Source organism: Scatophagus argus, chromosome 23 (assembly GCF_020382885.2).
Source record: "Scatophagus argus isolate fScaArg1 chromosome 23, fScaArg1.pri, whole genome shotgun sequence".
Lineage (NCBI taxonomy): Eukaryota > Metazoa > Chordata > Actinopteri > Scatophagidae > Scatophagus > Scatophagus argus.
The window spans coordinates 11,922,242-11,949,717 of record NC_058515.1 but is presented as its reverse complement, the minus strand read 5'-3'; the positions used below and the strand labels follow the sequence as shown (position 1 = coordinate 11,949,717).

At 43.4% G+C, this 27,476-nt stretch overlaps 1 protein-coding gene across 1 annotated transcript; it reads left to right on the top strand.

Annotated features, from left to right (window-relative positions):
- The first annotated feature begins 70 nt into the window (after positions 1 to 70).
- Positions 71 to 27,476, top strand: gal3st3 (galactose-3-O-sulfotransferase 3). The gene is made up of 3 exons (XM_046381516.1): positions 71 to 376; positions 21,999 to 22,101; positions 23,157 to 27,476. The coding sequence occupies exons 2-3, from the start codon at positions 22,019 to 22,021 to the stop codon at positions 24,406 to 24,408; spliced, it is 1,335 nt and encodes a 444-aa protein (XP_046237472.1). The 5' UTR covers positions 71 to 376; positions 21,999 to 22,018; the 3' UTR covers positions 24,409 to 27,476.

Here is a 27,476-nt window from a genome sequence, read left to right as displayed (position 1 = left end):
GCGCGCGCATTGGATGACGAGAGAGGGGGTGGGGTGGGGGGGAGAACAGGAGGAGAGGGGGGGGCAACCTTCTCCCGCTTGGTTACACGAGGAGTCGCGAGGAGCCTCTGATAGCAGTCGGTCCATCCGCCGCCGCCACACCTGAACATTCACCAAAACCAGTGAAGGAGAGCCAGCTGTAAGGCGAAGAAGCCGCTGGAAGGAGGCTCTCCTGAAAAATCAAGAAGAAGAAGAAGAAGAAGAAGAAGAAGAGAGGGGGGAAGAGGAGAGAAAAACGGGGGCACGCAGCAGTCAGCCGGCTGGCCGGGACGCGGAGCTCGTCCGGAGGGGAAGAAATCAGCGCCGCGACCGTCACATCACATCGCAGATGACAAAGGTGGGTAACGGTGTGCTCCCGTTGTGTAACGTCTGCGTCCCTGTCCTTCATGGCGCATTTAATCCCCATAGTGGAGCAATAGTAGACGTGTCTGGTGTGCTATAAAAAAGGAAAACGGAGCCGGTGTGGAACATGGGGGCAATTAAAGACGTTAATGTTTGTTTGTGCTGTGCCGGCGCTCCGCTGCCCCCCCTCTCCGTACTGGTCCATGCTGGGGGCAATTACGCACCGACAGCAGCGCCGCTTCAATAAAAGAGGATTTATGGATGAATGGATGACACTTTGTCTTTAGGAAAATGTGTGCCATTTGGAGATGCGCGGCGGAGTGATTTCATTCAGCACGACCCCAAAAAATCTAATCTGACCTGGCCCACATTTCGCGGTGTGTGACCTCCTGAGGAGATTTTTTGTGTGTTGTTGTTGTTGTTTGTGTCCTGTAAGAAGCGTCGTATGTTTGAGGATGATGATGAGGAGGGGGTGGAGGGGGGTGGAGGGGGGTGGGGGTTATCACGATGGTCTCCTTGAGCGCCCCGAGCTTGTCGGGATGATTGATTTCGCCAGTTCAGTGAGATTAGGAGGGAGTGTGTGAACACCTATGCCCGCAAATTAATTCAACTACACGCAGAGATTAACCGTGTAAGATTATCAACGCGAACCCTTCTGTGCACCCGGAGGAAGAGGAGGAGGAGGAGGGAACAATTAATGACAAACTATTTATATCTGGACTTTATTGGATGGGCTGGAAGCCCCAGTTGTTGCATGCGTTGTTCGATATTTTCCATAACGTAGATTTGATTCCTCTCCATTAGTTGATTAGTTTTGTAGTTGGATGTAAGTTGGCTGAGGTGTTTTTTCCCCCAACTGCTCGGTTTGGTGTAACAACACCAATTAAATATTTTGCCAGTAGGTCACCCAGGTTTGTGTTTTTGCAGCAGATAGCAGGTTTGAACCTGGCAGCGCTCAAGTGATTGATGATGAAGAGCCGGAAAAACAGAAAATCTGGCAGAGATGAGTTGACAGTGAAGAACTGTTTGATAAAAATCTGCACTGAGCCCAAAGCTGAAACAATAACTGAGTTAACTGATTTGACAGCTGACAGAAAATGATGGACAACATTCAAGTCAAGCGAGTTTTATGTATTTGATGTAGTTTCTGCATTCAGGGCATCTTCAGACACTCCGTCAGGATACGGAGAAGCTCCCTCAAGGGGAGGGAAAAAGAGGTTGGAAGAATACTGCGGGAGAAGCACCAGAGGACCAGGGTCCTTAAACGCAACAGATGTAATACCCAATCAATAATTTAAGAAAGAAAAATGCAAAACACTTGCTGGCTTCATCTTCTCAAATGTAAGAACCTGCTTGTTCATTTCTGTCTCACGCTGTAAACCGAGGCTCAGTGGATTATTCGACTGTTGGTCGGACAAACAACCTGGCGATCTGGAGACATCACCCGAAGGGCTCCAGAAAGCCGTACTGTTCAAAATCAAACAAATCATCCAGAGGCGCACGCACGTAGCAATTATCTGCACAGAAAGACCGCAGAATACCTGTCCGCGACATATCTCATCCCCACACATTCTAGTGTTTTAACGGCCATGATGACATTTGAACCACTGGGCTGTCCCTCCATGTCTATCTGTCTATTCCTCTTAATGTCCTGTCCTGTCTGCCTGTCTCCCCTGTGTTTTAAGGAAGTGGGTTATGAGAAAGGACTGGAGGTGACTTAATAAAAGGTCATTTACAAGCACAGACCTAAAAAGCTTCCTTTATTTCTCCTCGGCACGTCCACAAGGAAAGGTACAAGACCGAGTGATGAATGTGTGCTCCGTTTGGAGAGTCATAAAGCAGGGAATAACAATGGAGGTGGGGGTGGGTGGGGGCAGCGAGGCTCCCAATCTCTCTCACACACACACGTACACACACAAGCGCCTTGAATAAAGCCAATATGTTAAAGGCTGTTGTGCTGACTAAGACTCACTGTGCATCGCTGTGCTAAACCTCATCACATGAGTCTTTTTAGACCGAGGGCGCCCTTTAAAGGCCGTCGCTCTGAGAAAGGAGTTTATTTATACAGTATAAGACCATGATACTCCGGCTGCTTCCTCTACGGTGTTACTGTAGATGATTGTTTTCAGGCCCCGAGTCAACAAACTGACGTGTTTACTGCCTCTCCCCCTGAACAAAATGACTGTCGTTGTTAACTGACGCGAATTCCTCCATTTCAAGCCACTGACAGGCTGATGTTTTCATGACGTCGAACCTGTGCTCAGAGGCCCCATTGAGAAATTCCTAAGTGCCTTTGAGCACCAGAATCTGTTCATGAAGCAGATGAACGTGACCTGGTTTAAAGCTTGGTTTTGGAACGTAAATCAGCACAATAATAAAACAATACGCGTGACTTCTCAGATCAATAGATAGTTCAATAAAGATAATCATCACTGTAAATCAGATTTTGCTTTTGGATGCTGGCAGGGCTTCAACCAACAATTATTTTGGTGATTACATGAATAAGCAAATAAAGTTAGCATAAAAAGTCATAGTTGCAGCATACATTTTCGCCGCTCATTTTGCCCGTTTTATTTGAAACATCTGGATGATTCTCACAAATGTGAACTGGTCTGAACTGGTCCATTAATTCACCTTAATCTGTTACTCAACCAAGTAAAGATGAAATTCTCAACTAGCCCGATGCTGACAGCTGGTGCCATTTTTTGGAATTAAGGGAGGACCAAATTCCACGCTTCAGTACCCGTATCAAACACGAACATTACCTAACCTTAGTGGTAGTAAACCTTTGAATGAAATGGAAGTAGTAACTGAGAGAAAAGTCAGGCAGGAGCACCGGTGAAGTGTTGTCTTTCTTCTTCTTCTCTGTATATTTGGTACACGCAGGAGGATGTGGAGATTCTGACTGTGCATCAGCAGGTCTCCTTGATGTGGAGGTCGTGACGGGTGTTTAAGATGGCCTGAGTGATTAGAGCGCTTGTGATTAAAAATTTACTCGCAGGCGTCTCGGCTCGCCTCAGAGAACTCTGTGTGTGTGTGTGTGTGTGTGTGTTTATAGTGCAACATGTGGACGTGAGTCCAAGTGAGATTAATGCTCCATGTTAACACACCTCTTGGTTTGACCCTGGCTGGCCTGCAAAAACGCTCATGCACGCACGCCATCCACTTGATCTCCTGTTGAGTTAATGCAGTCTATGAGTAACTTCCCTTGCAGAAGCATGTAGACACATGCACACACACACACACACACACACACAAACTCACAAACACTGAACACTTTCAACCACTTTGATGCATTAGCACAAAGGTGCGTTTTTGTGTCTCGGGACTAAATTGATTTGGATGTTTGCGCATGCTCGTGCAGGCACTCACAAAAATCCTGCCTTACTTTGGATCAGAGGCGAGACATGCATAGATTAATATTGGAAAATAAACTCTTATCTCCTTCGCTGTTGCTTATTAATTAGTTAAATCGATTCCCCTTCGAGCCCCCACCCGGACAAGAGACATCTGTACATCAGTAAGACTTGACCTCAAATGTTAACAACGAGGTCAAGGCTTAAAAAATGTTCTTCCATTTATTCTAAAGTGCTCTTTATCCCTTGTCAAAAAATGGCTTTTATTATGGCTGCGTGGTTCTGACTGTAGCCACTGGTGCCAGATGAAGACAGATGGACAAGGGCTTTTTTGTGGTCTGGGCCCAGCTCCAGGGGAGCTGCCCCTGGTGCGAACATTTTCATCTACTTGTAGATGTCCAACAGGCAGATTCCAGCAGACGCTGGATTAAAATGGTCTGGCCAGGAAGATTATGGGAGCAAAGTCCTGTATCTGGATGGCCCTGCTGTTCCGCAAAACACCAAATGCATTATTTATTATTAATACTGAGAGCATCTCAGTTTGGTTGTTGTTGTTGTGGTCGAACAAACTTCTCTGTGGCAGCAGACAAAGTTCAAAGCCCGATGTTGATTTTTAAATTAAGACTGTGTTTATCTGAGATTAACTTTGATAGCATTAATAAGTGAAATAGTAACAGTTTTTTTAGGTTTCTCAGGAAATATGCAGTGTTTTAAGAGTGAAATACTATGTGGATGCAGTAGCTGTATATTCTTAACTGAAAGGAGCACTTCAGTAAATAAGCAATCCTGAAATGTCCTCGTCCCAAGATGAAATTCATGAATGTTTATTTGTGACATGCATGATGTGCCTTCTTCAGCAGCTCAACACGTAGAAAACAAAACATGACCAAGCAAAGCACATCAGCTGAGGAAGATGATGTGATGTGATGGAAAGGTCTTCTAAACGGACCTTGTAGTGAGGCTGTTCCCCCAGCAAATCGCAGTATTCAGCATGAAAGTTGCCATTCGTGCCAATCAGTTTTTGATTTTCAAAGATAACGAGATTAGAGTTTTATATAACTGCTCCCATAATCAGATTACTGGAGACATGACATATCCGATGTCATGTTTACTGTCTTAAAATCTTTCACTGATTGGGGTTTTTTTCCCCCCTCAGTTTTCCTCACTGCAGCTCTGCCCAAAACTGTGGCGTCGGTCACAGCTCTGACTGAAGAAGCTGGGGTGTCGTATTGACATCACGACGTTGCCCCCTCAGTGGTGCTGTTCCCACGAATCACGAGGAAACACAAACCCCTCTGAGGAGAGAAAGAAAAGGTTTATTCCGCCAAGGAATAACCCACATCGAACAAAGCGTGATCGTCCAGGAGAACAAATGGGACTGGTCATTGGGGACACAGTGCGTCACCTATCAACTCCTGTAACAACGTGCCATTCGATACGTTATCTATAGAATCCGTCGCACAAGATAATCTAGAAACCGGATACCGAATATCACTTTTCAGCGCCTGCTTCAATGACGGACCCGATCAGAAAGTTCTGGCTTCAACTTCAAATACATGACGCCATTGACTTTCACAGAGAAGTACAGTTTCTAACATGGAACATTTTCGTTGTTGTCTGGTTTTGACAGCATATTTTCTGTCAAAGCTTGTGAAACAGACAAAGAACTCTGCTGAAAGTCGTCAAAATGAGCTTCTTTTTCATTACAGTGCTTCCTCTTTTTCAGCAGCCCACAAGGTGAATGCTCAGACTCTTGGATAGGGATTAACACCTACAAGGGCTGAACAGTGCTGACAAATGCTCTGCTTTTCCTTTGTTCAACATTGTAATCTTTAGGTCAATTTGGCCTTAATGCAGACACGTCCACTTTAACGCTTCCTTTCTCAGGGTTCCAGAAAAATGACAGTTAATACTTGAGATTTATGTGCACAGTAATAGGATTTCACCACACATCCTTCGTGTTGTTTATTTTACTTAAGGCAAGATTTTAACGTGCCACCTGAATACATGTAATACGTCAGAGTTGCTTATTTCAGCATCGCTTGTATCATTTGTTTTCAAGGACGACAGCTATGATTAAGGGCTGCACGAACAATTGATTCTTGCTTTTGAATCAGTTGTTTCCTTTTGATTCACTCCGTCAGATTCCCCCGCACCTTTTTCATCCAGAAATGATATGTTTGGTCTAATAAACAGGAGCAACTTAATGAGTTGAGCTGCCCATGCAAGCAAGTAAAAACCTTTGCAAAGCGCTCAGGCCGTTTCCTCCGGAGTTGCGCACACTCTGTCAGTGTTAGTTAGAGGAGGACTTAGAACCCACAGGGGAGGCAGGAAGGTTTTCATCCTGCTGGAACACACACACACCCCCTGTGTGTGTGTGTGTGTTCCAGTGGCACGCTTACCTGTGTGTGTGTGTGTGTGTTTGCTATGCATGTGCCCATGAGCTTTATTTATTCACACAAGTGTCTGAGTGTGCATATGAGTGTGCTTGGGGGGGTTACAGAGGGCGCCCTCCCCTGGGGACTCTAGTCTGGCCCCTTAATTAATCCGTTTTCTGGCCAGAGGGTCTCTGTTATCAGGCCATTACAGAGTGGCTGGCTGTGTCCAGGTACACACACAGAAACAAGCACACACGTCTGTATTCCTGCTTCCACTTGATATAATACATTTCCTTGCCACAAAGGTTTAAAGCATAATGCCAGTTCCACACAGCTTAGGGAAACTGGGGGATAGTTTGCCCGTGGATGTTTTGCACATCTGTTCTGTATTAACACACTCACTGCTTGGCTTTTGTTAGACAGAATTAAAACCCACAAAGGAGACATGCATTCTGGTTTAATTTTTACAGCACAAAGGAATTTTTATTATATTATTTATTTTTAACTAGTATAAATAAAGTCAATCACACCGTCAGCTTGATTTTCTTTGTTCCAGTCTTGTTCCGTTGGATTCAGTTCAGTTTGTCAACATTGTGGTAGTCTGACAACAACACCTCAACTAGGATGTATTCTCAACCAGAGTTCAGTTCAGTTACGTCAGGAACAAAAATCTACAAAATCCCAAAGCTTTTGCTAAGAAGAAAAGAAATGAAAAATGACCAATGTCACGAGGGATTATTAAGCAGCTGTGAGTCTGCAGTGTTCTTGTCAATAACCTGTTTGTTGATGACGCAACTCAAATGGGACACTAAAATGTTGCCATGCCGGTGGCCCCAGATAGGCAGAAGAAATTTCCAGTTCTGGTTGTCCATCATCTTCGACTTTAACAACACGGTGTCAAGTTGAAGGCACACAGTGATTCACTATCTCTTTGTTTCTCTATTTCATGCAAGTAAAACAAAATTACTGGGAAATAGACAGTCCTGCCGTAGATTTTGATGATTGAAACCGAAAGCTCGTTACCACAAATATCATTCCAGAAACACTCTGAGAAACACTTTGTCCTCTTCTTTTACTTTTTACTTACTTACCTCCAACACATCGGTATCAGCTTGACCAGCTGACTGCAAAGGACTCTGGGTGTTTGGTTGAGATGCTCGAGCGGTGTGTGTGAAATCTGATTACAGTCCTACGCAGCTTCCCTCAGTGGCGGGAAGGGGGGAGTGCTGTTACTGCCGCCTCGCTGGCCCAGTCTGGCTGCCTTCCAACTAGTATTCTTCTTTTTTCTTTTACTTTGTGGGTCTCTCTGTCTGCATCACTACTCTGTGTAAAAGTGGTACAAGCTGGACCATTGATTAGATAGACTCTCCTGTAGCCGAAAGGTGGTGTTTGATCCCTGCAACAGCCAACATGTGTGTCCTGCTGACTGTCTGGAGCAGGATTTTAAATTAGATGTTGTGTTTTGCAAAGAAATTCTTATTATCATTTCCATTTTACACAAAAATAGGTTTCACATTTCATTTGAAACAAAATCACACATTGTAATGTGTACTGGTTTGAGTTTGTAGGAGTTGATCGCTGTGTCTAGTTGACTTAATTGTTAATCTTTCAAGCTAGTAAGCTAGTTAGTCAGGCATGCTAACAGCTGATTCTGTAAACTCCATAAAGAAACGAACAATCACGTCACAAAATAAACTTTTCAAATGTAGAGGAAGTGTTCAAGAGTCTCACAGCCTGAGGGGGAAATAAACTGCTCCGTCATCTGTGGTTATGGCCCCAGTACTTCTGTATCTCTTGTCAGACAGATCTGTAAACCTTGGGGTGGTGTTGTCTTTTATTGTCCTTTGAGCTCTGCACAGGCATTTCACGACCCTGTTCCGGGTGGTTTTAATCACCCAGTATTTAGAGCAACCAAACACTGTGTTTAATCCAACAGATTTGATTTTGTTTTGAAGAAGATAAAAACGTATGTACAGTGAACTGCTCTTGCTGCTGCCAAAGCCTGTCATGCTAACAACCATCTACTTCAGTTAATCGCTAATTTTTTGTTTTGTTTTGTTTTTATGGTTTGAGTAAGTAAGATTTATTGGGACGATTATGCTGTTTCCAAATTTGGCATTCACTGAAAGAGGGAGGAAATTGCTTCAACTTAAATGTAGAGGACATTCAACCATGGAAATAAAAGGACATCACCAGTCACAGCAGCTGGCCTCTTTTCTGCAGCGAAGAGAACATAAACCATGTGCACTGTGTAAGTGTTGTCCTTTTATTCCTTGTCTGGTGTTCTTGCAGCTTGCCTCTGTGGTTTTGATGACCTTCTGTTCACGCTTTCCCTCATTTCGTTCCATTTTTTTCCCACCTTCTTTGTTGCTCTCATCACAATCTGCGTTTCCTGTCTTCGCTGATGCATAAAATACACACTCTGGCATAACCTATGACTGAAAAAAAGATGTCTTCAGTGCAGTTTTATATATTATTTTTATGTAATTCAGTTTTGTCTCACCTCATTTCCCTCAATGCATTTTTTGATACATTTTAAGGATTCACAAAACGTGTCGTCCCTCTTCCCACTGTTGCAAAAGAAACTACTCTTTGACATGTTTTCTAAGGCGGCGTGCAATCTGCTTTTGACATTTTTTTAAAACGCGAAGAACTTGCGAGAGCAGTGTGTTTATTGTTCCATAGTGGTTAATTATTCAGACTCTGGCTCTCTGTTTGGAGCCGTCGGCTGTCTGGCAGCATCACCCGACACAAAGCAGGACTGACACTCTGTGAAGAATCTGGAATTTGGAATCCGTTGGTCCGATTCTGATCAGGTCTGGAAGTGACAGTCGGAGCCGACGCCAGAATGAGACCCTCATTTTGTTAGTGCAGCAGTTGTCCAGCAGTGTTAGAGGTGAACCTCAAAGCCATTACAGCTGCACTGGTGAGACTGTCATGCTCCCAATAAACAGTTCAGCAGGGGGACTCCTTACCAGCCAATTAAGGGCACACACGTGGTCCACCAACAGCCACGAAGCTTAATTTTAGAAGCCAGTTTAATAACATTTGAAATGAGCCATTAAAGTTGGCATGTTCATATTATCTCAAGTGAAGTTATACGTTATACATTTAACCCCAAAAATGAATCTGGTACACGCGTTTGTGTCAGGACAAACTCCAACACCATCATGAAGTCAAATTTTCTATTTTGTGTTATAATTTGACTTAGAACTACCTGAACCAGGATAAGATTTGTGTGCAGCTTACAAACTTACAATTGTAAAAGTGCAAATTCACTTCAGCTCAAATTGCCTTCAAATCTCTTATTCCCATCTTCAGTGTTTTTTTCTTTGTCTTTGATAATTTTTCACTTCCAGTCTTGAGTGAAACACTCTATTTGCCAGGTCTAATCAGAGCTGGACATCCTCTCTGTCTATACTAATTACTCCAAAAGTTCTGACACTGACCACAATATTATGGCTTGTTTGCTTTTTAATTTCCCAATTATCACCGCGAACGCAACCAGAATTAACTGGGGACCTCATTTCTATCGGTATGATAAACAGGGCGATTTGCTTGCTTCAGTGATAATCAACAAACGAGACACCCAATTAAGCCCATTTGACCCAGTCATAATTGGGTTTGAACGAGGATGCCGCCTTCTCAAGCGGTATCTAATTGCTTGCAGGGATTTCCGCTATCAGACCGATGCTATAGCCTATTGATCCTGTATGTATTGATCTTGCTTATTGCTGCTTGCTTGGGGGCCTATCAGCTCACTGGCTGGCTGTTTGGAAATGCAGCAATGTGGGTTTAAAGCCTGCAAGGATTAGGGTTCTGTGTCAGGCGTAATGGCATCGATTTTAAGATCAGAACGATGGATGTTCTTTTCTTGCCATTGCCCCCATATTTTAAAGCTGTTTTACAATGTAGTTGGTATTGGTTTCAACACAAAACACCTAAACATACCATAAATGCAATAATTTATGTGTAGTTGTACTAATTTAACTTAATTTAACTCTGGCACTGGTGGTTTCCGCAGCAGATTTATTGGTTTAATTCACGTTTCGGCTGCTTTTATGAGTTTGCATTTGTAAGAACATCGTACAGTAAACACAACCCCCCTCAGGCTGGTTATTAAGACTAAATGAGGCGGTTTTACTAGTTTAAACTACTGAGGGGGGATGGGAAATTGGGGGCAGGTTGGACCCACATGAAATTCTTAGTTCTCTCAGCAGGTGCTCATTACACTTCACAAAACATTCAGCTGTTTCTTTATGCAAGGTTGAGCCAGCAATCCAGCTATATTTTGCATCCTTTATTTATTTGATCTGTGTTTTCTCTCCATTGTTCAGTAGCACCGTCCTTGCAGACTGTAGTGGAGCCAACTATCCCTGAAAAAAATAACCCACTACAAACTAAATTAATAATAAAATGAGGCATTTTTGAAAGATCTCATCACACAGTGCTTTAAAAATTCATTTAAAAGACTAGACGTCCACCAAAACAGCAAAGCAAAGGGAGGGTCGAGGGTCCTTCCAAGGGTACCAGACAGATAACATTGCAGACGCAGCCCACTGTTTGATATTAAACTCGTTTTTAAATGATTTCTGTCTTACAGAATACTGTAGTGAGCGTTTTAAATTGGTTTAAAGAGTCTAAAATTAAAAGGGTATAACAACTGGTAACTGCGTGTGGCGATTCAGTTTAAACACTTCATTACTGATTAATCTTTACATGTTTTTCAGTTGTTTCTACAGGTGTGATAATGCACGTACTGAAAGGCTCCATTAAAAGGCTGTGTGGGCCCACAGTTGAAGTTTTGCAGTTTGAATTTGTGTCTTAACATGATTTGTCCTTTGTAGTAAAAATTCAGGGTAAAAAATGAATATTGATGACATTAGCGATCGGCTGATTGATGCATCTATAACCGATTAAGTACTTGCCTCATCCACAGCCTTAAATGCCTCTGCTTCACTTGCATAGGTCTTTTTCCTGATTATCCTAATCGCCACAGACCACCCTGTCCGTCTGTCCACTTCAGTAGCGTTTGCAGCCGGCTGATGAAAGCCGACGAGCTTTTCATACAAGCTTGTTCATATTCTGCTGTGGCGCCGAGGAGCCTTTAATGTTGCTGCTGTCTCCAGTCGTGACAGTGTCTTTGCTTAATTGCAGCGTGCAGGCAGCTCTTTTGGTTTTCTGCTCTGGTGCTGGCAAAATCAAAGCTCTCTGGGTTAAGATACTCCCGATGGGGGGCGTTTTGGTAAGGGGATACCGCTGAAAATATACGGTAACTCTGAGAGAAGCTGGCACATTTAGATTCATAGATCTTGCTTGTTTGTCATGATGATGGGGGGGGGGGTCTTCTCTTTTATCTTTAGCAAGATAGAGGGGGGACAAAAAACCTTACTGGCACACTGCAGCAAAATAAATTGTCAGCCAATAAAAGCAGGAACACAAAATAGGCTGCTGTCCAAATGAACCTGCTGGATGGCTCAGCTCCCTCAGCTATGTGCTAGTAATTGGCCCTGAGCTTAAGTACAGAACAGCAGCATGGGTGGGGGGGCTTTGTGAAACAGCTGAAAAGCAAAGAATGTTTGACACTCTGGTTAGCTCATTTGATGGGAACTCTGCAGGTCCGGCCGGTCAGACCTGTCAGAAGCTGTGATCCCGTCTAGAGGAGGTGCTTTAGGGCTTTGCCTCGGAACATCGAATTAACTCGGCAAGGAGGAAGTCTGCATCTTATGTAAATGAACAGCTGAGATGCAAAAGCTCATTGAGTTCCCTGAGCAGAATATGAATGCAGATGAAGAGGAAGGAGTGATATTTTGAGGACTGCTCTCCCTCCCTGAACACAGACACACAGACATCACACCCCCCCCACATGGGATTGAACTGTTCACATAAACACAAGCTCACTGCTCGCTAAAGAAGCAAAGCGGCAACCTTTCGAGTGCTACGTTGTGCTTATGATCCAAATCGCTTTTTTATTTTTCAGTGGCTCGCATGAGTGACGAAGTCTAGAGGCCTGCTGGAATAATTAGAAACCGCTCAATGGTTCATTTCTTGCTCAGGCCTGGAAATAATTGAAGCGGTCGCCTCGGTTGTTTAAAAATTATGTGTCTGCGTTTCAAAGGTGCTTCTGTATGGAATGGATTTTCTCTTGTGGAAAATGAAGCCTTCTTTCTTTCCTTAGCCAAACAATAAGCTCAGATCATTTAAAGGTGCTGCAAAGATTTTTAACTATGCTCACAGCAGCTGGAAATTTCCCTCAGAATTTTATACAGATATTCATATTCCCCTGAGGATAATTTCTGCTGACTTTGATAGTCCTCTAACATTTCCTCCTGCGCCACCATGAGGCTAAAAAAAGTCCTTTTGGCCACCATTGCATGACATTATAATCATACAGTTTGGCCACTATGTCAGGTTGGCTTCACTGTTCCCTGGGCTTGTTGTGAGCATGTTAGTATGTGGTGTGTTTCGAACACCTGACTTGTGACCTGAAGAAGGTCCACATGCATCATTGTCTGTATCTTTATTCACAGTAGATCCAACTGTGTCGAAACGTCGTCTTTATAAAACCTTTTTGCAGAACTTTTGAAGCCTTACACCTGTGTGATGTGCTCATAGTCTTCAGGTAGTTTCAAACGGCTACACTGGAAGGCCAAGTGAAAATATGTCTGTCATGGAGGAGCAGCACACATTCTTAGCCAGTCTATACATGAAAACTAGTACACGTGGAAATAGTTGTGTGAGGGATGGACGTAGAGAGTTAGAGAGAGAAGTTCACTCACTCAGACTCCCTTCTGCAGCTGACCAATCACAAATGCTTCTATTAAAGAATACTTGTGCCTTCGACCTTCGCCACTGTTAATGTGCAGACGTGATAAAAGTTTTGTCGAGGGGAAAGAACAACACATCACAGTGTGGGTATTAAGCTCTGAACAGTGAGTGTGTTTATATGCAGAGAAAAAGAACAGAAGATGTACTTGTCATCCGGCTTTGCCAAAGAGAACATCGCTGATGATGTTTTCTGATTCTCTACCTCTTGTTCTCTCTCCGGATTTGGCTTAAGGCCCTTGCCGGTAAGAAAGGATCTAACAGGCTTCCATCAATAAACACACAAGTATAAGGCCTGATGTTGATTGTGCTCCCTCAATTGGTCTCGGGCCTGTTTCATTTTCTCCCCGTGTGCTCTCGCTCTCTCTTTGCATTTTGTCAAATCTCATCTTTCTCTCTTGCGGCCCCCCTCGTCACCCCGTCCTTCGCTCCGAGCCCCTGTTCTCCCCCTTTTCAACCACTCTCTCTCTGGGGGGGGGGTGTTATAAAGCCTGTGCATGTGTGTCCACAGGGAGTCTATCCTGCAGACAAGTAATGATCCAGACACACTCAGGCACAGCGAACGCAGCACAGTACACATACATTAACATACATGTTTGAGTACAGACATGCGATCACTTTGGTTCGCTCTTTCTCTACGTCTCTAGCAGGTCCAGGAACAGGGTGGGGCAGATGCTTGAATGGCACCGTAGGGACACTTTGCCAGAGAGCCCTTTACCGTTAAGATAAAGGGTTAGAGGGTAGTGATGGAGAGAGGAAAAGCCCGCTGGAGAGGAGGAGGAGGAGAAGGGGAAGCCAGTGAGGTGCAGTTCAGATTAAAGTAATGAGGATTGGAGGGAAACTGTAGAGAGAGAGGGAGATAAGAGAAAGAGTCTTTGCACAAGTGATGTTTTTTTCTTTGGTTCTGGGCTCCTACAAAATAAGAAGCGTTTGATTCACACCGATGCAGCAACCAACCTGCAAGTCGTAAACTCCACTTATCAGCACAGCCCCATGCTTTTTGCTCTTAAATAACAACAGATTGGGTCTTGCTGTGGTTTAAAACCAGACACCAATGTTGCTTTGCGCTGCACGGACAGAAACAATCTCAGAGTCCTGAAACATATTTAATGCTAATGGGACTGAAAGTCAAAGACAAGTCTGAGGAGTAAATTAAAATGATTTTCCTATTTCACCAAATTGTAAATGAAGTACCCAAGAGAAAATAAAGGATCCAGGAAGTCTAGTTTTAGCAGACCTTGAAAGCCTCACTTACCCAAAACTGTTCTGTATCTCCCTAACAGCATATGAAAAGAACACATCAGGGTGAATGAAATGGCAGTTCTGATTGAGATTCTTATTTTGCTGAAGTCTGATTGTTCCATTGAAATATCTGACATCGCAATTTTCCAATTTTCCAGCAAGCCCCCCACCCTAACGAGCACAGACAGAACAGTGTGTTCACTGTGTTGAGTAAGACTGTTTTAGAAAGCAGCTTTTCAGGGCTTTTAACTGTGATGCATTCATCACTGCAGGTTGTGTGGACTGTTGTCATGCTGCTACAGCAAAGAAGATGATCTGTCTTGTTGGCTGTGGATGACACGACTTCCTGTCTCGATGTACCCAGCTGACGCTTGTTTGAAATGGGTTTTGAAATATCTTTGGCTTAGTCCAAATGGCATAAAATGGAAAATAGGGTGTAGCACTGGAGGGACTGTGGACATGACTGTGAAAAATAATTTCAAGCCTCATATCTCGGATTGATTTTGAGGATTTCAGAGATAAAGCCTCAGACACAAGCAAATGAACGGACTTCTTAGATGGCTCAGCCTCTGATAATTTCATACTCATCCTCCCCTCATGCACTCATTCCTTGATTTATCCAGTAGCTCTCCTCTGTGTGTTTCAAATTTTTTTCCTAAAAAAGGTCCTCAAATCCTCAAGTCGTCAAGAAAATGAAGTCTTTGTCCTTGAGCTGGGGCTCCACTGGCAGCTGCAGATGTTAATGGCACATCAAATTTCTGTACCAGGCTGCAGCTGTTATCAGCACCACCTCGACTTGACCGCCCATCCGCTTGTTGTTTCCTTTTATTCTCCAACAAGGTCACCTTTTTTCTTTTTTTTTTAAAAATAAATTCTACCCCGGAGTCACTGCACCTTGTAAACAGTAATCATCAGATGTGATACCCATTGATCCCTGCAGAGTGGAAAATTGCACTGCGAGGTTGGCTCTCAGGGTCAGCAGCCCTCGAACTAGGAAGGATCCAGCGTCTTGGTCAACGGCTTTTTCAGCAGACACTGTGCTTGATTGCCACAGGGGCTTCAAAAACTAGTTTTACAGTAGACATTTAAATTTGTTTTGAGGTATCCAACTCTGAGATTTCACTGATCTCAGGGCTTTTTATCATAGGGAAGAAGCAGTTTCTGTAAAAACTGTGTTGCATTTTCTATGGATTATCCAGGGTAACAGGCACGCCGCTGGTTATACGGCAGGACGAGGAAATGGAGTGCAGGCGGCAAATGGGAGGGGGGCGCAGAATCTTTATAAGGTGATGAAACTGCAGCTCACGCACAATGAAGATGCTGGGCTAACATGTGTGCTGTGTTACTGTAAGTTTCACTTACTCAGCTGTTCGTGAAGCTTCAGGGGCATAACACAGCCTTGTTCAGCAGGCCAAGGTTTATCACAGTTTAAAGTGTTGGCAGAGGCAGTACAGCTTTCGTGTTTCCATGTGAAATATCGTGGCGTATGTGTAGCAGCAGTACTATATCACATAGCTGTTTTGAAAGGGGAATTCTATGTCAGAAAGAGTGCTTATTCAGCCTGTGAGAACTGTTGTGTTGAATCTTCTGTGGTTCTGCAGTAGCTTTGTCAAGTGATATCGCTTTATGTTCGGAGGCTACAGATTTTTATCTCCTGCGTGAAAGACCAGCTGAATGGGTTTTAAAAGACATGGGCTTTTAGCAGACAAGAATGGGCTCTGCTGCGTTCATGTCATAAAGAAGTGATGTCACAGTTGTACTGAAGTACAGGACCTGAGTGAATGTACTTTCCACCGCTGACTAATTCCACTACATGGTGATACTCAGCTCAATGTAACAGGCTATCCTCTGTTTGGCTGCCAATGAAAGAATCTCAGAAGGGAAGGATATCTGTCATTGTTCCTGTGTTTGTGGAAGCCTTAATGCCAGGTTTCTCTCACAAGTCCCCCAATTTTTGGAGTCGTCAACCTACCCTACATTTGACGGGTGAGATTCCAAAATCTGGCCAGTAAAATAAAACAAAAACATCTGTGCACTGACCCTTTAACCCATGCTTCTCACTGTTACAGCAGCTTTCATTAATGCTTAGTTCCAAAACGCCGCTGGAACGTATTTTTGCTTATGTTAGCTCACGTAACATGTTAACAGAGGATCACTCGCTTGGTAGCATAGCGTGAACTAGGATTTTTTTTCACGCTGAGGTTTATGGGCTAACACTAATCGCCCCTTCGCAGGGTGTGTTAGATGTAGTGTGTGTGTTTGCCGTAAGTCATCCCGTTACTGATGGCCGGACTGTGGGTCGACTCCCTGGCGGTTGGGGGCCCGAACAGCTGCGTGTGTTTAAAGGTGGGGCCAAGCTGACATATGTGCTATCACTTGTCATGGTGTGGTATGCTGGCTGGTTTGGTTATGAAACCATAAAGATCATTTGAGGTATAAAGATGCCTTAGGAAGGGTCAAAGGTTGTCATATGAGAGAAGCAGCTGTTGTTCCTCGGTAGACCGAGCACACACTCGTCGGGTTGTGTTTGTGTGTGTGTGGCGAACATCTGTGTGTCTGTATCATGTAGTGCATGTTTGGTTTCTCTCCATCTCTTGTCTGTAACTGCGTAATTTCTGTCTTGCTGCTGAGTTCAAACTTAGCAAGAGACAAAACTTTTTATTGATTCATAACAGCTGACATTTCAGAGATAAGACAATTTCACACAGCAGCAGCAGCAACATATATATATATATATATATTAAAAAAGACCTGGGAGAGATGGAGGTAAACTGACAAAAAGAAAAAGAGCCAAAAGGAAAATAAGTGCACGCGAAAAGAGGGGAAATTAAGCTTGAATCACCTGTGGGGAGAATTTAAGGGAGATGAGAGGATGATTCCTTCACACATCTCCATCTAAAAAAACAACAAAAAAACACAATTCAGGCTCACAAAGTTACCACCCATACAAAAACATTCACTTGATGTATCAGAATGCAAATTGAAGTGAACTGCCCGTTACAGGAGAAGGTCATGTGATGTTAACGTCTATCTGTTTATAAAAATTCTTATTATACCACACTGAAAGTTAGTTTCGAATTCGCTCAGATTATCTGAAACAGAGCACGACTGACGTATTGGCAGGTCAGTATTATCAGCTGATATTGGCTTACGGTAATGATGTAATGATGATGTAATTGCTCCTTGGATTATATTAGTTGACAGTGTTTTTTATGTTTCTTTTTGTTTTGGTTAATTAACATTCGCAGCATGGACCTTCATCTCCCGCTGAATCCACTGATACTTCATGATCGGATCTCTTGCCTTCTCAAATATCAGCACACTCAAATGCTTGGGCTCTGATTCATCATGAACCATACTGGAGTGACTAACTTCTGCCTCCTCATTTTTTACCTCTGAGTCCCAAACATGCAAGAATAAACCGCGAATGCTCTTCTTTAGAAATCTTTGGTGAACGAGCACGATGTAAAATGGATAATCCACTCTGAGGTCTGCATTAAAGGATTAGCTGAAATCCTCCGCTGAGGACACCACACATCGGGTTGTTCTCCTTACCTTCAAGTCATGTGGCGAAATCCTGTAGCCTCACCTCCTGGTGGATTATCCCTCATTTAATCATTAAATCAATACACAAACAAGGTAAGGTATCGTTTCTTCTGTCTGTCTGCCCTTTTTGCTAAATAATTGTCTGCTAACGGAGGGATCGGATGTCCCCTCATTGTGCTTTCACGTCTGCAGCAATCATAAGAGAAACTTAATCAGACCATTATAATTAAAGAGGCCAGAGTGTTGGTGCAGAAGGAGGAGAGAGGTGAGGACGGCAGCAGATGAGGGTGGATGAAGGGGAGAAGTCGAGTCTGTCTGCTGAAAGCCACTTAAATCCCTTTCTTATTAACTCTCTGCGACATATGATCTACCTCCATCCCCTCGCACACACACACACACACACACACACACACACACACACACACACACACACTTAGGTCTACAAAGCAGGTCCTCTTACTTCAAGAAACAGTCTCTGCATCTCTGCTGCATGGTTTCATTGTGCTCACGATGTTGAATCAGTGTGTAGAGTCAGCTGCAGGGCTGCATTTTACCGCATCTGCTGCCTTTTGAATGAGGGCGGCTCAGTCGAGCTTCGTTTCATCAATCCCTCATTCCAAACTGGATTTCCGGTGGCATTTTCGTATGCAAATGGCACCTAACTTTGAGCCGAAGAGGCTGGTGTAACAAAATGTAATTGACCAACCTGGAATAGAGTGACATTTCACAGGATAGTGATGAAAAGTTCATCTTGTTATACTTCATGCATTTGTTTTTAAGGAATATAAGAATGTTAGTAAAACTGGTGTATTTTCATAGTTTTGCTTATGATATCTGTGGGTGAAAACAAAACGATGATGATGACCACATCAGTCATTTCAGCAACTGCCCCAAAACGATGTCCCCAAGATTAATCATCTAAGCTGCTAACATGGGACTCTGAGACTCTTTTTATCACCCTGATCCGTTCATGAGAATTCGAGTCATTAATCAAGTCATTTTCATCCAGAACCTCTCTTTATTCCTCTTGTCTCTGCCCTACAGCTTCTGCAGTTCAGTTTTCACAAAGATTTGAACCACCTAGAGAGAATTTCCTTTTTTGTTTGAATTACAGTCACGCTGACTCTGATATTAACTTTTGTCTGAATGCAGCTTGAGGGGTTTCTTTGCTGTTTATAAAAGCCAAACTGCTGCTCCATCCCCTGGAGATCTGACAATAAAGTTGCTGAGATGAAATATGAAATATTTTTCAGCGGGTATGTCCTGGGACAGACCTCAATCTCCTCCCATCTGTCAGGTGATTAACAGTAAGGAGGGGATGATGCGACCAGGGCACAGATATGAAAACATTCGACTCGGGGTACGGTGAGAAACAAAGGAACAGTGGCAGAACCGCATTAAGCTGCCTTGCTGAATGCGATGCATTACACAACTCAGGCAATTTTCAAGTCACTGGAGGTTGTTTTTCTTGCTTTACAAGATACGATAGCAGCAAATGACTTCTTCTTCGGGGGAGAAAACATGAACACGAATATCTCCAACTTCTCAGGCTGTGTTCAGTCAAAACAGGAACAATGTAAAGCAGAGGGGAAACATGTTTTTAAAAAGAACATTTTATTTATTAAAGAGTACGAAGGAATCAGCCTCCAAAGTGCCGCGAGCTGTGCTGACTCTTGCCAGAATCTTCTCTAAAAGTCGATGTGTGCTTGTAGAGGAAAGTCATTTTGGTGTGCTGTATGTAAAAAGGACACAGATGAACTAAGAGAGAGCCAAACTATGTTTTTTTCAAGGGCTCACTCGAGCTATTTCACACACTTAAAGTCATTAGAAATATAATGGACAGCTGGCTGTTTTACTTTGTGGATCAGCCTGAACTTTCTGTTCCTTGTCTCTTGTTGTCACTGGCATTTCCAGTGATTGCGGTTATTAAGGGTACTCAAACCAGTCTTCCAGAAAACATCAGTTTATTTGTCTTATCGGTGTGGAAGACATCAAGATAAACACACTTCTCATGAAAATACAGTAAAAACAGGAAACATGTAAGCTGCAGTGGTGGTCAGATTATTGGGCCACCAGCAGGGCAGAGGACATGCTGCATTGATATTGACAGAAAGATTAACTGGCCAAGAACCAACCAAACTGTGTCTACAACAGTCTGTTCATCAATTAGCGTGAGAGCATTAGGTATCACAGTAGGCTTAGTGTTTTGTGCACTTGTGTGCGCCTGCACATCTGTGTGTTGTTTACGCACATTCCTGCTGAGCCCAGCCACTGAGGCAGCACAATGCCAGCTGTTTGGCTGTTTTGGATTTGTCAGTTTTCTCTCTTAATCTTCTACAATGAGGTCAGCTGTCATTCCTCACTGAATCCTTAATAGCTATTTGGGAAACATAATCTTGAATTTACTTGAAGCTGTGGCTCGCTTTTCTCCACCGCAGCTGTTTGACTTAATTGCACCTGAAATAACTTCCCACCTCGTGCATCACATTTATGAGCTGTGTATTATGCACTGAGGTGTGACTATTTTGTGTTGTATGCTTTTTTTGCGTTGTTTGTAATGTGTCTTCCGGCAAGAATGAATCAATTAAAAAACTGTCCTGAAATGATTAGTCAAGTGACAGAGAAGTTTTGGCCAACTATATAGATAACTGAATGTCTCTGCCATTTCCAGCTTCTCAAATGTGAGAATTTTGTTGTTTTTCTCTGTTTTATATCATCAGGCCAGCAGGAGGCGACTCTATTGGTTTCAGCAATTTTTATAGTATATATGAGAGAACGAGCCATCTGCTCACTTGATTTATTTCCTCAGTAAACTGTTTCCTGATCCTTTTATGGTCTTTCAAGACTTTTTAAATTACAGCATGATTTTGTAAATTATTATGATAAATCAGGGCATATTTCAGTGTGTGGCTAACTTGTGATTGACAAGTCCATATTTCGACATCTCCTCTGGGTTTCACTCACATCCAGTCAGCATCACCTCTCCGGCTTCACCTTCTTTTTGTAATATGGTGACTTCTGTTTTACAAAAACCCAAGATGGCGATGATCGTGATGCCAAACTCGAGGCTTCCAGATGTTAGTCAGCAAGGCGATATGTGACGTCGCGGTGGCTCAGTCCACTGTTTAATATGCAGTCTATTCTCTTGGCTGAGGAAAACAAGTATTTTGAAAGGCTCTGGGAAATTGCGACAGGCATTTTTGTACACTTGATGCTGATTTAACAATTGCATAAAAATGAAATAAAAATTAACAGACAATGAAGTTGCTCTAAGAAAAGTAAATGATCTAGTTTTGTTTGATTTGAAAGCAGAGAGCATGAATCTAAATCAAAATATCAGTAGAACGTATGTTTTACTTTCATATCAGGGTTTGCTGTATGTCCAGCAAACCCTGAATAATCCTGTTTATCTGAGTGGGTGGCAGTAACAACACCACGGTCAGTAGTTTCCTGCTGGGGCCATCCATGCTTTAAATCGATGCACTCATGCACTCCTCCTCAGCGAATCAGATAGAAACGTCCACGAAATAGCGTAGGTGTTGTAAAATACAGCTGCTTTGGGTAACACGAGCTGGCTTTCATGACCGTTGGCATGTGTGTAGACGGTAACAGCACAGTGTAATCAAGGAGAGAGACGGCGGCCATTGTTATGCAAGTGAGATGCCGTCGAGAGAGGCTTGGACTCCTTCCCAGGTTCCATTGCTGTCGTGGCGTTTTGGCGACGCAGGGTCAAGTGACACAGGGAGTTTCTGCCACAGAGCGCTCTCACTGTGAAGGGCTGTTGGTTTTTCACATGTGCATGTCCCTTGTTACTGACAGGACCTAATGTGCGGGGCCATCTGTCCAAGGTTTGAGCCAAGAGAATATAAAAGGGTGTAAGAGTGAATGTGACTATTACAGCTGTGGAAGCTAATGAAGGTATCATTCACTGTATTATTACGAAGTGACAAAAGCAGGGCCTTGCTACCTTCACCGGCTAATGGATCCTGGCTATTATTTTCTGAATAAACCCTCCTCACCGTCTCCTGTCTCTTTCTCTTGGTCTCTTCCCTTGTCTTCCTGTCCTTCCACTTCTCATTTCTGCGTCCTTTCGTCTCTTCTCCCGCTGAACCCCTCCTCCTCTCGCTGCCTAAGTCTCTATCGTCGTTCTCCTTCCACCTCATCCTCATTTTCACTTTCTCGTTACACCATCCACCTGCCCTCGTTCTCGCGCTTTCCTAGCCTGCTTACGTTCCCTGCTCACCTCGCTCTCCGTCTCTGCCTCCCACAGTCTCAGTGAAGCAGAGAGAGATGTGGCGGAAGAAGTTATTCCTGTTAATCGCTGCCATCAGTACCGTCAGTCTGCTGCTGCACCATGGGGGTCACTTGAGCTGGTGAGTAAACATGCCCAAACATATGCAAACATGCATTTGCTCATCTTATATACCCTCTGTATCTCTATAAGACCGTGTGGTGCCAATAACTATGAAAAATCTGCCAATGGCAGCTCCAGTCTTCTCTGTTTCAAGACAAATTGGTAGTGGGACTGGGTTATTATAATACCCAGGTACGAGACTCTGTGTGCCGATGCACTGCCAAGTTTGTCGTGGGACCAATTATAAAAGTAGAGGGATCGTAGATCTTTGACAGCCCTGTATTCTGTGCTCAAACTCTTCTCAACTTTTTGCTCATAAAACCTTTTCCCATTCCTATCGTTAACGGTCTCCATTTGTTGAACATTACTACCTCGTCTGTCTACTTTTCAGACAGTTTCCACTTCGTTTCACTGTCTGACCTTCTCGTTCAGTCTGCAGTGACTGAGCTACATACTCCAGTATGTATGCACCCATTCATACTGTGTATGGTTGGCATCAGATTTTATATTTAAAAATTTTCTACAATTTGGCGTTCTTTTTGGAAATAAGTAGTAAGTTTTTGTATTGAAGGCTGGCACGTGGGCGAAATCATTACTGGCAGAATAAAATTTTTTCAATGTCAGTACATAAGATGAAATTCTTTACACATAACAGTTAGATGTGAGCTAATCATTTGGAAACGATTTTGCACAAGTTCATATCCTCACACTATGATTCCACTGAAAGTCAGTAAATCATCATATTGATTTATCACAGAGACGTAGTATGCAAAAGACATCATTCAGACACACCTTATTTTATACTGCACTCAGGGTTTCTTCCAGGGATTTTATCCTACTTCACTGTCTGTTCCCTCTTCTCCATCTCCTCTCATTTCCGTTCCCCACTCATATTTGTGATTTTTACTTTCATGTACTACTACTTCTGTCCCCTCCTCTGGACCATCAATTAGCTGTCCAGTGTCTGTGCAATTATGTCTCTATTGTCACCATTTTATTTGGAGTAGCTGCTCTTTATTCTGGAGCTAGTGGAGCTTCAAATATGTTATTACACTTTCTTTTTTTTCCTTCCAGGACCATCGATACCTTCTACCATGGCTGTCCTTCCTTCCATTCCCACCCTGTCCCAAGCATGAAACCTAAGCACACCAATGTGGCCTTCCTTAAGACCCACAAAACGGCCAGCACCACCATGCAGAACGTGCTTTTTCGCTTCGCAGAACACAACAACCTCACTGTGGCGTTGCCAGTGCAGTCCTGCGGCCACCAGTTCTGCTACCCACAGTCATTCTCCTCTCATTTCGTCCACCCGCACACACTTCCGCCAAACATCATCACCAGCCACATGCGCTTCAACAAGGCGGAGCTGCAGCGCCTGATGCCCAATGACACAATGTATATCACTATCCTGAGGGAACCCAGCTCCATGTTTGAATCCTTGTTTACTTACTTCCACCAGTACTCGCAGAGCTTCAAGAGGGTCCCCAATGACTCCCTGGAGGCTTTCTTAGCAGATCCCTGGCGCTACTACCGACCAAAAGAGAAGGACTCCATGTATGCACACAACACCTTGGCCTTCGACTTGGGCAGAGACAAGGATCGCCCAGCAACAGATGCGGCATATGCACTGGCCTTTATAGAAGAAGTGGAGCAAGTTTTCTCCCTTGTAATGATTTCCGAGTACTTTGATGAGTCACTGGTTCTCCTTCGTCATCTCCTCTCCTGGGACCTGGATGACATTCTGTATTTTAAGCACAACATGCGAACAGAAAGCTCAAAGCGGTCCCTAACGCCAGGCCTTGCTGCAAAGATCCGTGCCTGGAATTCTTTAGATGCACGTCTCTACGATCACTTCAACGCGTCCTTGTGGCGCCAGATTGAAGCTCTGGGTCCAGCCTGTGTGGCAAGGGAGGTGCGCGTCCTTCGACAGGCCCAGGAGAGGCTAATGAAAAGCTGCTTCGATGGGACGGTGCCACTCTTCCGCTCAGCCACACAGATCAAGAACAAGGATCTCCGCCCGTGGCAGCCAAGTGGCAAAGTTGACATTATAGGCTACGATCTCCCAACAAATCTGAGCCGTGGGTATTCTAACCAGGCCCAGGAGCTCTGCCTCAAATTCATCCAGCCAGAGATCCAGTACACACAGACGCTCCTACGTTCCCAATCACTGCGCTACCGTCGAGGCCACCAGCTCCGGGCTCCACAGCAGACACGTCCCCAGCAAATGCAGCCCATACGCAAAGTGCAACACAACCAAATGTCTCCTCCAGCCCCTGGCCCTGCATCAGTGACTGGATCTGCCTCCAACTCAAAGCATTCAGCATGACCTCAAGGTTGGACGACAAAGTTATTGCCTAATTCCTCACAGACCCAGGCTTTGTCAACCAAAATGTAGAGAACTAAATATAATTTGAGGGCTAAACAGACTGCATTTTTCAACCCAACCTGACCCTTGAGATAAAAATGCTTGGGAGTACAAGGAAGTCTTTGGAAAAGGCTTGCTTCGTTCTTAAATCTTAGTCTAAAAAAATAAATGTGGAAAAAGGGAGGGTTACACATATCCGGACATGAACTTGAATCTCTCCAGTCTGTGAAACGGTATCGGGATTGGCAGACACAACTGTGGGAGAAATCTACACTGGGACTCGGCTAAATTGCACACCTCTGCATTGTCGGCCACAGTGGATGGGAGAGAGATTCAGGTGAAAGTGGTTCTTTGAAGCAAATCTGTTACACGCAACTAGAACTCAATAGGGAAGTGGCGATATCGGGTCTATTGTGAAGCACAGAGTGGGCTTTGTGTGCATCACACTGCTGTAGTATCATGTTTCTTGCTTTCATTCTCTCTTTCTTCAGCCCCCTTTTGCGCTCTCTCCCTAACATATGCCATTTAAAGTCCTTGGGAGAGACATAATGACATAAAAGGATCAGCTGTCAGGCTTCCAAAGAGTCTCCTACAAGTAAGAGGCCAGACAGACCCCAAGATAACCTCCAACTATTAATTCAACAGCACAATTGACAACTCTTCTTCTTTTATAAACTCCAGAGGATAAAGCAATGGAGGGAGGAGGGGGATTAAAATGTCACATAGACAGAGACAGAGAGAGACCTTATCCAGAGGGTAAGCCTAAAAGACTGCTGGAAACTCAGTTTGTCCACCCATTATCGCTATGACTCATGCAGAGACTGAACACACACATAAGCCTGTGTCTCTTCGGCCTTCGACCTCGCTGGCTTCCTCCGTGCACCCGTCTCTCCATCCTCTCATCCATGCTGCAACCCTCTGGCCAGACTCTCAATCCAGACATCAGCACTGACTTCTTGCTTCCTTCACCGTTGACTCAAGTCTCTTTTGGACCACCAGCTGAGATCACATCTTGCATTGTAGAGACTCTATGACAAAGTCAGGGTTTCGGGGTGTGGGGGTTCTAATCTCGGACATTATTGCAATAAGATCTCCAGGCCTGTGTTCTACATGAAAAGCGTGGATTTTAATAACTTACCAGCAACCCCACACTGCACACATTGATACAAACAAAAACGTAAAACAACTTGACAGGACAAAGACTTGAGGCCTGTGGGTCAAAGTGTTTGAATATTTAATCATCTCCTCTCAAGGCCCTCCTATGGCTCGTGTTCTTGGGTTACACAGCCGTACATTTTCATTAAGAATATGAGGACCAGACGAAAGCTGCTCCATCTGAGCCCGGAAGCACAGGGGGACAAGTGCTTCAAGCCTCGCAAGGCTGGTGGGTTGGCTGGGATGGCAAAATGTCATCACTTATCTCAGCTGTGATCCATTTTTAATGCATTCTGCTCATATTTAATGTGTCATTTATGTTCTTTTACTCCTCTAGTGATCAGCAGGGTACTACTAAATAACTGGGAGCGCATAGGAAGGATGTCTTTGTGAGCAAAGGAGTCTTTCTGCTTCATGTATGCCAAGTTTGCACGGCAACAAAATGAAGTAATGTGTGTGGGATTTATTATAACTATGTATTATTTATTATCTGGACTTGAAGAGCTACATTGCTGTATTTTTAACTGTTATTTTTCATGAATCACTGGATAGAACCTGTTCGTTGCCAATGTGGACCTTTATATGTTCAGTATACCACTTCAGGCAACAGAGATGGACCAAGGCATGTGGCAATGGTGTAAAATATTCATTCTATACATGTTCTGCATAAGAGAAAACTACTAGGACCACTTCTGAAAGCCGCACGTTGAAACAAGTGTAGTCGCTTTAAAATTAATCTTTAATTCAGCGGTGCTTAAGTGCTCAACCACACAATGCTTTTGTGGTTTGGAGTCTGTCGCACCGTAGGTTACAGTAATGAAAAACACACAAACCGCCGCTGCTCTGACAGGAATAAAAGAAAAAAAAAGCAGAGCAAGCGGGAAAGAAAAAACACACTGGAATAGACGATAAACAGTTTTATGAAGTGGATGTGAATATCTGAATTCAGAGTGTGTTTATCAGACTTTACCGGGGAACCTCAGCTTTGAAAGCACGAAACGCACAGCGGTTTTTATTTATTTACAGGTATTTGAAATGAGTTCAGCTGTGTGTGATATTTATTCACGGTACGTACACTGTAAAAACATACTGGCTCAGTTCACTTGAAAGGATAAGGCTGTTTTTTTTTCCTATATTTTTCTCACTTTCAACAAACTCCTTAAAAAAAGACCATAAACAACAGTGTGTGAGTCTATCTGCCAACTTCTCCACCCTGTCTGCGGCACAACTTCACGTGCGTTGATTTAACTTTTTTTTAACTTTCCTAAAACAGCTGGTCGCTTTAGTTTTTAATCAAACGTTGCTCAAACGGAAACTTGCATTTGTTAGGTACTTTTTTCGGCAGCGGATGAATATACGTTTGGTGTACTGGTGACTATTTGTGGCATTTTTTTGACTCAGAATAAACTACAGTGTCCCTGTTCACTGTGTGACACACTGATGTGTTTTAGTGATAATGTATTTTTACAACAACAGTGGTCAATGGCACAGAGGAATAAGATTCATCAGGCTTTACTGGCAATAGATTTTGGTCTTTTCATGGGATTTGTTGACAACAAAATATCACTACTCTTATCCTTTAAATGTGTTTGCTGAGTGTGCTGATCCTCAACTATGTTTTAAGTAGTTTGAATTCAGCTGCTACTTGTAAAAGAAGGCCTTTCATTGGAATGAAACGTCTAAACTGTCTCATCTCGCTGTAAATTAACAAGAAAACATTGGAGTTATGTGTTTGTCTTATTTATGGAGCATTTATGGAGGCTCAAAGTGTTCAGCATTAAAGGAATGAATAAGAACATGAAATGTGAATAAATACAGTCCAAACTTCAAACTTCTAATCATAAAATTGCAGCTCAATAAAGTTTTAAAACTCA

Bases quoted from the DNA above. Each gene is read 5' to 3' on its own strand.
- gal3st3 (XM_046381516.1), top strand. From the start codon at position 22,019: ATGTGGCGGAAGAAGTTATTCCTGTTAATCGCTGCCATCAGTACCGTC. The intron at 22,102-23,156 runs GTGAGTAAACAT...TTTTCCTTCCAG, and splicing joins CATGGGGGTCACTTGAGCTG to GACCATCGATACCTTCTACC.